A 13,184-nucleotide genomic window follows, 5' to 3' on the forward strand; every position below is an offset into this window, starting at 1 on the left:
TATTTTCTCTGTTCAGTAAGATGTAAACACGCTTAAATATTTTTGAAGTGTTTAAAGATATAGTCGCTACCTTCCAGTCATCCAAGGTATTTCTTAAAAATGACACACCTTCATCTACACGCCCCTCCATTTCAAAAACATGAGCTAAAGCATGTGTAGACCAAGCATCTTTTGCATTTATTTCTAGCCCCTACAAAGAAAAAAAAAAAATGTGTTTATATGATGCCAGAGAATGACAAAATTATAAGCACAGATACATGCTGAAAAATTAAAATTCTGCATTTCATATAATACACTTTTAAAGGAATTAAATATATTAAAATGTATCAAATCATGGTCTATGAACAAAGCAAAATATTAATTGTTAACCCAATCCCAAATTAATGAATTTGTTCACATGTTCAAAAACTTCACGAAGTTACAGCTTGGTTCACTTCTTTGAGTTACACACATAATTACAACCAAATGTTTTGTCATTCAACTTTTACACTGAAATTAAAATTTTTATATTGTTTCAAGTTTTCATGAACAGAGAGTTCATATAATTTACTAAAAATACAAATTTTACGAATGGCTGAAATGGAGAAGAAAATGTTTACATTACTCATTATTTATGTTCCTACAATTTTATTTATACTGGATAGAGATTAAATTAAATGTTTAAACATATCCACTCACTGCCACAGTAAAAAAATTACTGCTGAGATAAGAATTTGTTTCAAGATGCACATTACAATTTACAACCGCAATTCAAAAATCACAGTATTCCCATAAATTCAGGTAGTGGGTATGTTTATTTTAATGCAATGAATGTATAAATGACAAATAATCCACCTCAAACCACTAACTGAAATATAGTCTGTAAGTCATCATAATAAATAGCATTGGGAAAACCAGGATGTGAGCAGGCATATAAAAGAAAAAGCTTTGATATGAATATAATTTTCACAATGAATTCAAATATGTAATTTTTCTCTATCACGTATTCAAATCTTTTTATCCACATATACATATATATTAGGGATATATTCATTTATTGTTAAAGAAATGTACATGCTAAATGTAACAATTTAATTCGCAGATTTACACCTTTAAAAAGCATAGGAGTATGGAAGTGTTAAGTCTTGCAGCCACCAGAAGGTCCTACATGACACAGAGAACATCTGCTTAGCTTAGAGAAAGAGATGCCGATGACAAGACAGATTGGTCGTACCACGTGAAGGTGGCGACTTTTGATTCTTGTTCTGATTCTGACTGCAGGAAGGCACCAAGTAACTATAATTGAAAGTTAAATGATGCAAAATTTCTTGGTTTTTAACTAGCATGAGGTGGCACTAAACAACTATTTTATTTTACTCTAATCTGTTATTAAATGTTCTGTGTGTGAAAAGAATCCTCATTTCTTTCCGAATTATGTTACCTTATTTGCTTCACATATGTGAAACTGCACACTGGTGGATAGTCACCTTCAAAGTACTGCCTTTGTTAATTTATACACTAATCTAAGCAATTCTATTTTTGTAACCAGATCCAGAACTCATTTTCATGAATACTTTTTAAATACCTATTTCATATCCTGTTGGACATCTGTTATCTTTAAAAATCTTTGTGCCCTTCAGCAGTGCTTTCTATTTGGAAAATAGTAAGACATCACAGCAATCTAAGTCACTTGAAAAAGCTGGGCAATTAAATAGGTAACTGCTTTTCAGCTAGGTAATTTCCCTAAATCTGTTCAAGGCCCAAACTTTGAATAAATCTTTTTCACACCAAATTCTTCATTTAAAACTAGCCTAATATTTCATTGATTAACTTGCAGTTCCTCAGTTATCATTGTCTTACTGAATCATCTGTCAGATCATATTACATTTTAAATTAATATTGTTCTGTATTATGAATTCATACAGAAGTTTTTAAAAGTTATGTCTGATGAGCAGTATGAAGTTAACACTTTGTTGAAATAAATTGCAACTCTAAAGCAAGGTATATCTATTCATGGGTTAAGGAGAAAAGCAGATATAGGTCAAAGTCTTAACAGGCAAAGAATATTGCTATCACTAAAATCACTCACAGAGCAAAATCTAAAACAGTAATCGCTGTGCAGAAGCTCACTATAATTGCAAAACTCAACTGAAGTACTCGGCTAACTGCCCTCAGGTACTAATGCAACTGTACTTACAAGGTTGTGCAAACACTTCTAGATGTTTCAAGAAAAATCATTCCAATGTTCTAAAAAATACTTTTACTGAAAATTTTCTTAATTAGTTGGCAAATCATAAAATGTTGCCAGAAGAGCTTCTGCCCATATTTCAAATTTCTAACTGGTCACTACAATTCAAACATTGGTTGATTCAGAAATACAAGATCTACGTAAATTTTATTAAACAAAAGAATGCAGAATGAAATTATGACATGAAGTGCAATAAAATACACAAATGAACACAATAAATACATATTGCAACAAAATACAATAAAAAATGCCACAAAAATACCATAAACCAAAATCATACTCGTTTCACTCTCTTCAAAATTCCTTTCGTGGTGTAACATTCAATTCATACATCAGCACCTTGTTCATCTTATTGACCTACTCTATTTAGCATCTGAAATATATCTCTTCACCACCCAGCAATAATTAGCTAGCATTTTTTCCACTTTATTGTTTCTGGTACTCTTCTGCATGGCATATGTAACTTAACAGAACTTAACCATTCACGACACTAAAAATTGTCAGGCAACCTATTAGCTGAGAGTCCAAGAAATCAAGACAGAAGATGAACATGCCACAGAAAAACGAAATTAGCAAAGCAACAACCTTGCGTTTGGACACAAACTATTGATTTTGAGTGCAAACAGGCACATGTCCCTCTTCATCAGGAGCAAAGAAATCTGCCAATAATATTCTGAGATCAAGAGCAGATTTCTTTGTTCCTGATGAAGAGGGACCTACACCCGTTTGCCCAAGAAATCAATAAATCGCTATCCCTGTAGGTTGAAAGAAATTACAAAATAACAAGTATACTAAAAATACGGAAAACTTATGTTTACTTTCATGCCTCTCGTATTTAATTTACATATATTCATTGCCCTGTGTTGGCAACATGCTTTTGCATTGTTGTCATTATGGAATTTGGTCACTAGAACATAGCTGAGCTATAATATTTATTTTTAATAGAATTATGTTATCAGATTATTATTAGATGTTTCTATATGGATATTTAACTACTGTATGTTTAAATGACTAAAATGGCTAAAATCTACACCATATACAAGGTTATTGCTTTGCGAAGTCAAAGAAATGCATCTCAAGAAACATTACAACTTACATCATTGTATGTATATAACAATATCCATGCAGTTTTGCTGCATCTTATGAATTCTTTAATTCTCATTGGCCAGCACATTGACTTGATTAAACAAATGATTTTCAAAGCTTTCTCAAGAAGTCTACAAAAGAACCTTCACCGATTATAGAATCATTTGTAATAATAAGTTGATAATGAGGCTGACACAATTTTTATTCATTAAAAATATTTTTGGAAAGTATAAACTTTGTATCAAGTTGAGGCAGAAAAAACATAGCAAAGTTGAAAAATAATGGATATAAACTTTTTTGTTCAGGTACTATTGATTAATGTTTTGGCCATTCCTTCTTAATATAATAATCTGCCCATGCACACAGCATTCCAAAAAAATAATATACATCCAAGCTACGAATATTTTAACACAATAATTAGCTACCATTTTTTCCACAATAAGTTAAATCTGCAACATATGGATCAGCAGCTCTTTTCATACTCAAACTTCTTTCAGTAAGAGCTTTCTAGCTGTACTCTCAATTATAATGTGATGTATTAAGTAATTATAATGTGAATGTATACGACATTTATCTGCTTCTTCTTCTAGTCAATTACAATGCTCCTAAACACTCGTTGATTGAGAAGTATTGATTTCTTGCAAAAATGTCAAGGTTAACTTTACGCACTAATAATTATTAACAAAAACCATTGCAACTGGCAAGAATCTCATAGCAGACAGAATGACATACAGTCACAGTTAAAATGTTCTAGAAAAACAGCTTGGTGTTATTTTACACATCCTTTAACTGACTAAATGCAAAAACCTGCCATCATTTCTGCTGTTTTCAGAATTACTGATACAAAAAAAAAAAAAAAAAAAAAAAAAAGCATTTGTGATAATGCCTTTCACAAATTCAGAAAGATCCAGTACCCTTCTAACTATAAATTCTTCCACTTGTGCACTGACTTAGCAATTCACTATTACAATTTTCATTTTGAAAGTCAACGTGCACTGAGCAATTCATCGGGCACCCAGTGATCGAGTGGTTAAGACCACGGAATCCCAGCAATTCCCCAGGGTTTAATCTCAAAAAATAGGTTGGTCGTATGGTTTGCTTTTGTGTTTTTCCCATGTTATGAGAAAATGTCTCTTAAAAAGTCCTCGATGAAGGGACCTCTCCTCTCAGGCAGATAGCCCTTGCGGCTTTGTCATGTTCAAACAACCCAACCCAGCAACCTGCTATAACAGTCTATCATTAATGCAATTTTCTTTTTGAAAATGTTCAAGGCTGAGAAATTCTCCATATCTTTTTTAAATATTCTGCATAACAAAAATAAAATATCAATACATTAGAAAGTTTGAAAACTTCAAAACACTGCAGAAAACTCACTGAACTACTCTAAAATTCAAAATATTCCTATTTATATGCATGGCAATTTTAAAACATGCACTTTTGCCTCTATGTCAATAGTCTAAAAAAAAGAAGACAAAAAATTTATAAAATGAATATCTGTTCAATTCAAATCAACGCAATTTAAACCTATTACTGTATGAAAATCTATATGAAATTTTAATAGAATAGAAATTAAAAAACCTAAATCAGATTTGAATTTTTAAAAAAATAATTTCAAGTGAGAGACAATGAAGAGATACAGTGTCTCACAAAAGTGATGGCACACTTGTGCTTTACAAAAGGAAACTGTATTAAAATAAATTAAAAAACAATGTAAACATTTTTTGTGGGTGTGTTTCATACTTAAATTTAGTAACATTTATTAATTGCATACATTTTCTCAAAATATTAAAATATTAATTTAATAAAAATACAATTGTTTAGAACAGAGCAAAAAATGGCTCACATAAGTGATGGGACACCATTAGATACTACTACATACTACAATAAAAATATTTTGGGGTTTTTTTATTTTTACTCAAAAGCAATTGGCAATAATTTATAAAATCGTCTGCAGTATTTCTCTCCAGTTTGTTTTGGAATTTTAGTGTTTTTTAGCTCTGTGCAGCCATGAATGCTAAACGAAAAGAAACTTTGCCTGAAATTCGAAAATTAGTTATTAATTTGCATATTGAACCTGGAAAATCTATTAGAGAAACTGTTGAAACAGTTAACACGAGTCATTCAACAGGTTTCGATATAAAAAGAATCATATGATTCAGGATAAAAGAAGACCTGGCCGACCATCAAAGCTATCCAATGGAATAAAGCGAATTATTGTTCAAAATATTAAAAAAAATCTACGAATGAGTGCTCCTAAAGTTGCTACTGATTTACAAGCATTATATGAAGTAATTGTTAAACCTGAGACTATTAGAAGAGTAATTCGATCTGCTGGATATCACGGTAGAGCAGCCAGGAAAAAATTCTTCGTAAGTGAAAAGAATAGAAAACTCAGACTGGCTTTCGCAAAATCCAACAAAAATAAGAACTCTGATCACTGGAATGAAGTTATATTTGCCGATGAGAGTAAATTTAATATATTTGGTTTTGACGGCAGAATCTTGGTGTAGAGAAAACCCAGGAAAGAATTTCGCAAACAGAACTTGGTGCCAACAGTAAAACATGGTGGAGGAGGGTTATGGTATGGGGATGTATGTCGTCCGCTGGAGTTGGTAATCTTGTTTTTATTGACAGTATAATGGATCAGTACAAGTATATTGACATTTTAAATCAAAATTTGAAATCTTCAGTACGAAAATTGATCCTTCATAACGATTTTAAATTCTACCAGGACAATGACCCCAAGCACACTGCTTTGAACGTTACTCTGGCTGCTGTATAACTGTCCTGAAATAATAAAAACACAACCACAATCTCCAGACTTAAATCCAATAGAGAATATTTGGCAAGAATTGGAATCAAGAATTCGCAAACACACCATTTCTTCAAACCAACAATCAAAATCATTGCTTCAAGAAGAATGGGTTAAAATCACTCCAGAAATCACCAAAAAAATTAGTCGAATCCATCCCAAGAAGATTAAATCATGTTTTAAAAGTAAAAGGAAATCCAACAAAATATTAAAACATTTTAAGAAGTAAAATTTTTGGATAAATATTTGATGGAAAAGTAAGTGTCCCATCACTTATGTGAGCCATTTTTTGCTCCGTTCTAAACAATTGTATTTTTATTAAATTACTATTTTAATATTTTGAGAAAATGTATGTTATGTAATAATTGTTACTAAATTTAAGTATGAAACACACCCACAAAAAATTTTTACATGTTTTTTTAATTTATTTTACTACAGTTTCCTTTCGTAAAGCACAAGTGTCCCATCACTTTGGTGAGACACTGTATGCATTTGGGAGATGACTGGTGGGTTACCACTGTGCCGAGTGGCAGTAGGTAGCACATCTGGCTCCTTATAATGATTGGGTATGTGTGTCGGGTTGTGTGATACTTAACTGCATTACTGAACTCAAAATGTATTTATTACAATAACGAGAAGCTCATTACAAATATATATATAATTCAAGGATAGCCCAGACAGTTATTGAAATGAATTATAGTCCTCATAGTGTGAGGAACCTGCTAACGAGGGTCTCTCTAGTCAAGAGCATTCTAGGTCTCTCTAGTTGAGAGTTCAGGAGCCTTCTAGGTCTCTCTGGCCAAGAGTTCAGGAGCAGTCTGACGTGCTGTCCTGATGGAAGTTTTCAGACTGAATTTGCAATGCCTCCTTAATTTTTCTGTTGCATTTTACGTCCTCTGATTCATTATATCTGGAACGATATCGGAGGAAAAAGAAAATCACTGGTTCGCCAGCCTTCCTGGAACCAAGAGGATTTGACGACAGACATGGTGCAGAACGCTAAATTGCCTGACACTATCGTGAAGTTGTCTCTTGCACTGTCAACCAGAATGAATTATTGCATCTGCAATAGAAACATGTCATGTGACAGATAGTAAAAGCTTAAAAGCAATGATTTGCAGGGACCACACACATGATTCTTTCATCTCTGCGAGAATATTTAAAGTGCATTTTGAAGATTATAGAAATATGCCCTATGAACTTATCATAAACAAAGGACTGGATTCAAGAATTCTAAGACCAGGTAACTTTTGATAGTTCTAAATTACATATCCATACCAAAAAAGGATTACCCAATTGTATGTGAAGAATAAATTAGGAAGAATGATAAGCAAACAAAACATTACTTGAAATTTATAGCTCAAAGTGCTTAATCTTAAAGTGTTCACTCAAAATTCAATTTAAAATACTTTTCTATTTCATTTTTTTTTTTAATTTAGTTTACTGAAAAATACTAGTACTGAATTCTGACTTTAATACATATTTATATAAATCATTCAGTGTGGAACACTTGTACATGGTTAATCAACATGTAGAGTTAATGCCATTTTGGAATTTCAAAACCTTGGAAAAATTACCAGTAGCCACACCAGGAATCAAATTCAAGACCTTACACTCAACTAGCTGGGTGTGCTAGCCACACACAACAGAAATGCCATTTAACAGATCTTATTTTCAAACAAGGAAATAATCAAAATTACTGTTAAAAGCATTAAATAGCAGACCATATCCATTCTTTTAAGCAACATGAACAATTCAGGGACCATAATCACTGCTCATATTGGAAAAATTTTGAAATCTTGGGGGGGGGAATACTTAAAAAATTCAGTATGTTTTCATTTCAGCTATTTTAGGTTCTAAAACAAGACCAAGGAGTTGGGTAAATGTAACTAAATCCAAACCTTCCCATTTAACAAATTCCTGATGAAGCAGCTACGAAAACATGGACTTCTTTCGCTAAATAAAAATAACTTATTGTCAGACAATTCAGCAAGTATAAAGCTTTAACTACTGCAGTAATTATACCCACGGTGTTCCTATTCAACAAATATCTCATGATGCACCTGAGGAAACATGACGAATTTCTTTCATTAAAGAAAAATACAGTCAAAAGTCTTTAATCCGGACTCGTCAGGATTATCGATTTTTCCGGATTATAGATAATCAGTTTAAATCTGGTAAGATGGCATGCAGAAATTACAAAATTAAAAATATGAAACCGTAATTTATGAAATAAAGAACAATTAATTATGATCTAAAGGATATCAAAATTTACAAAAAAAAGCTTAATATTTATTTGTTTACTTTACTAAACATTTCTTTCAATGTAAGTTGTTTAAGTTGCTTTGTTTCATGTGATAATACTTTCTCTTTAATTCTATTAAACAGAAATAATTTCTTGTTTAGTTACAAAGTTCCGCTGTTGAAGTCCTATAATTGCTGTGTTCGACTAATTTGTCAATCGGTCACTTTCTTCACTATCGGAAGCGAATTATAATGACGAGGAACTTGATTTAAATCATATCAAAGACGGAGTACGTCGAGATGAAATACTACATTTAGTAAGGAATTATAAGCCAAATAAAATAAAAACATCTGCCATGAAGATAAGGATCAACTTCCAATTCATTGCACGCCGCGGCGTGAAATTGATAAACAGATTTCGGATTTCGAAACATACTTTCGCTTTGTATATCAAATATATATCGGAAATTCTATTTGACATAATCGAAAGTTCAAGCTTACTTTTATAAAATTGCTCTAACAGTCTGCAAAAAATAATAAGCCGGATCCAATTTGAAGATTAAGGAACAACACAATCTGCAACATTAACTGAATTAGATAATTTTAGCTTAGCTTATACCGTCCGTTACACATTAAACGTACATGCGCACACACATATTCGCAGCCGTAAAGGTCTTACGTGCACTCGTAAACACCTATGCGCATGCGTGAACGCGACGCATACGCAGAAAGTTCGTATCTTTGAGGTCCGGATTATAGATCATTCCGGATTATGGGTGTCCGAATTAACGACTTTTGACTGTAACACAATTAAATAAGTATAAAGCTTTAAACAGAAAATTTAGATAGTGATAGTCTAAATGCACTGTTAAAAAAATGAAAAATCAATATTCACTGGTTAGCAATTTTAGTTATGCCATGAAGGAAAAGAAAAAATAATCCATCACACTAACAAGTATTTTATTAAGTGACAGTGTTGCAAATGGCAAGAATACAGTGAAAATAACCTCAATATTTAACCATGACTAAAGACTCCACTCATTCATATGTAAAACCAACATAAACCAATTCATTCATTTGCCACAATGAAAAAGTTTAAAGACCATTTGGATAAATTAATTTATTTATGATTCATATACTACAGCCATGATACAAATTAGCATAGAAATATTTTTTCTAAATTTCAGATTAATTTTAAGTATCAAAAACACTAGAAACTTTTTGAAAACACTGATCACATCATTCAAAACATCCAATTTGAACTTTGAATCAAGCATTTTGCTACATGATATTTTTTAACATATATTTTATTATTACTACACTTATTTTTTTCTTTCTTTTCTGTGTCAGGGCAAGCAGTTAAGATGACAGTTTACATACAAAATAAATAATAAGAGCTAAAACTGATATAAAAACAAAAATTTTACAAATAATCAATTTCCTGAACTTTTTTTATACAGAATTTTTTTAAATCAGTGGTCTTAAATATCAGATATGATACAGAAATTATATAAAAAAAACTTTTTCGATATGTCCATGGCTATAAAGAAGTTTTTCTTTTGTTTTAAAATTAAATAAATAAGTACATTACCTTTTTTGCATTACTTTCTGCCTTTTTATATGATTCTATCTCTACCAGTCCAAATGCATACATTCCAAATAAATGGCTGCAAATATTAAATACAGAGTTTATATATATATATATATATATATATATATATATATATATATATATACATATGATATCAATCATAAAACTTAATTTCCAAAAATGCTTACCAGTTTAAAATTGATTTTTTTGCAACTTAGAGACTGCAAAAAAATATATATTAAAAAAATTATTTCTGTATTTGCAAACAGCTCATATTCAATCAAAAATACCCCCAAAAAACATACTCGCTTCTTCAAAGATAACATACTATCATCACTGTTTGTGTAGAATGCAGCCTCCCTACCCAAAAAAATGTACCATCTCTCATTTTAGTTGCCTGATATACAAATTTTAATTTTTTAAGTCTCAAAAGGAATATTCAACATGTATATATATTAAAGACACAGACAGTTATCCAAAGACGGATGTTGGTGTTTTAAAAAAATACACCCTCAAAAGCAACCTTTGCTATTGGAATATATATATTTAACTGTACAAGAAAACTCGCCAAACTTTTAGTCCAAATGTTCTATAATTATTTAATAGCCCTCCTGTTACTATGTATTCATCTATACATATAGCTGCTTCATCTCATTTGCAAAATGTATGTTGCCATTGGGAGTTTCAATGCAAAATCTCCTCATCTTAACCTAATAAAGAACTTATGGGACTAGTATAGAAGAGTAGAATGGCAATGACATCGTCCTCTCAGGAATTAAAATGCCCTGAAGGACTTCTGGAGGAGTGAAACTTAATTCCCCAAATCGTGGTTAAAAATGTTATTTCCAGCATGAACACTCATTGTGATATGCGTGTACTAGTCGGGAAGAGATAAATTTCATATTAAATTCATAAGCCTTAATTTTATTGACTTATTTTTTTTTTCTGAACTCTCCTTTGTAACACATTATTATCATTTTTATTGGTTCACGCTGCAGTTTTATGTCACATGTATTGGTGGTTTTCTTTAAAAGGCATATCGGCGTGTAGGAACTGTAAATTAGCAGCATGTAAAAAAAAAATGCTTCATCTTTTTATATTCTAAGACAAATCTTGACATGGTTTTAAGAATGCACACTAGAGGTTCATCAGGTTCTTTCAGATAATAAAGTTCAATATCTAATCAATAGTTGATCACTTACATGCAAGAAGTAACACAGGAACATATCTCAAGAGTTTTGTATAGCCTGTATACATGTTTTATGGCCCACTATACTCACATTCAACTTAAGCTGAGAACACTGGACATAGCAGAAATCATATGCATATGTAATAGAATAGTTACACCATTTCGTAATACAACACAGTTATACCATTTTGTAATAGAACATCCATAACAAAATAAAGTTCTGCCTACTTCCAAAATTATGCTGTGAAATACAAATATTGTTGAACAAGAAAGCAGAAAAGAGGAGGTACAAATCCCCAAATTGTATCACATCCAACTTTTTACTTAATGTACTTAATCCCATCAATCATTCAACTCACCAATAAGACTTGGCCTTACTGGCAAAACTGCAAACAGCAGTAACCAACAATCTCACTCCAACTCTTGCTAAGGAAATTAATTAAGCATTCATTCATTCACTGACCGGAAAAGAAGAAAGCAGCTGTCATGGTGTCTGCTTGTCTTCAAGATGTATTTAATTTCTAACCTCATAATGCTGGAAATTTACTGTAATTACCTAAGATTATCATTATGAATATTTTTGTCAAATTACAGGAAGATTTTGCCAACAAATTCAATAATAAAATAGTCATTTTTGCCACCAATTTTACTGGTGTTTCTTTCTTATGAAATTTAAACTAAATGAAAATGGTGGATTTTCGACCCTGGAGAAAGAAATGACCTATAAAATTCAGCACACAAACCTAAATCAAATGGCATGGTTAAATAACTTTAACAAAAATACAAAGAAATATTCATAGTTTTTTACAGAACCAAATTCCTACAATGAAAAAAAGAGCAGTTACAAATGACAAAGTTGAGATGCCAAATATATCCATTTGTGCAGTAGGATGAATGTTGAATGATTTAGTGTTCACATGTAAAAACAAAAATGACAGTCAATTTTGATTCAACTTGATGTTCAATGCTGGAGACATAGGTATCTAAAAAAAATACACAAAAATATCATGGACATAGTATGCGAATTTATCATGCAATGAAATCTAGGTAAACAAAAAAGCAAAATGTTTTTTAAGATCCAAAGACAAAAACACAAATATTCGTTCTTCAAAAGATAAACTTACAATAATTGGGTAATGTGTCCCTTCTCATTCGACTGTTTTTTTATTTTGAGACAGCTTCAAGCTTACACTTCATAGTATTATTCAGAGAATTGCTCACAGGTGCAGAAATTGCTTAATTTTTATCAAACCTATTTTTAACAATGGAAGTAATAAATGCATTGCCATTTACTTACAGTATTTTATAACTTTCAACACAGCCTTTTATCCTAACTCTAGAAGCATTTAGTTCTTCCTAAAAAAATAACGTAAGAAGTGGATTCCATTGGGCGAGGATTCTAGATAAAAATTTCTCTAGAGATAACCACTGTGTACATACATATTTCAGATTTTTTAGTATTATGCAGCTAATGGAATTGTTTCAATTTTTCCTTCCTTTCAACAATCTTTCCAAGATAATAACATCAACAATGTGTTCAACTACACTTATTGGCAAAGAAGCTGACCCTTTTTCAATTGCTAACTTTAAGAGATGACAGTTGCATTTCATAATTTGAAATTTAAATTTTCTTTTTTTGAGATGTCTGTAACATCAGTTTTCAAGCCTACCATTCCTGGTGTATTGTCGGCTCTAAGACTAAGAATTGCACTTTCATTTAAAGCTTTAATAATTAGCTGTGCTATATATTACAGCCTGTCAAATCTCCTTCTAAAGTGGGGATAGAAAGTAAACTAAACTCAGTTTCTGAAAACTCTGGATTTTAAAATTTAAAAAAAAAACTGGACACAGTTTTGCATCCGTGTTACTGCTTCCATCCAGAGAGGCAGAATGGGACTGTTTTAATACAATCAATAACTAAAGATATATTTTTCATACCAATTTCTTGAACCCATTTCTTCTACAACTGCAGCCAATCTTTTGTATTTGCACTTCAGTATTTCTTGGCGATTTTACTAGCAGGAAATTAAAAAAG

The 13,184-nt window shown here is 31.3% G+C and overlaps 1 protein-coding gene across 1 annotated transcript in view; it reads right to left on the reverse strand.

The window, feature by feature from the left end:
• LOC118188026 (tetratricopeptide repeat protein 38-like) overlaps positions 1–13,184 on the reverse strand; it is a 115,892-nt gene that overhangs the window by 43,787 nt on the left and 58,921 nt on the right. Inside the window, exons 6-7 of the mRNA XM_085807773.1 lie at positions 9,961–10,036; positions 71–190 (exon numbers count right to left, since the gene is read on the reverse strand). Coding sequence (XP_085663899.1) covers positions 71–190; positions 9,961–10,036 — 196 coding nt within the window. The remainder of the gene's footprint in view (positions 1–70; positions 191–9,960; positions 10,037–13,184) is intronic.

Source organism: Stegodyphus dumicola, chromosome X1 (genome assembly GCF_044657685.1).
Source record: "Stegodyphus dumicola isolate Sdum_Otavi_A_Nest chromosome X1, ASM4465768v1".
In the NCBI taxonomy this organism is placed as follows: domain Eukaryota; kingdom Metazoa; phylum Arthropoda; class Arachnida; order Araneae; family Eresidae; genus Stegodyphus; species Stegodyphus dumicola.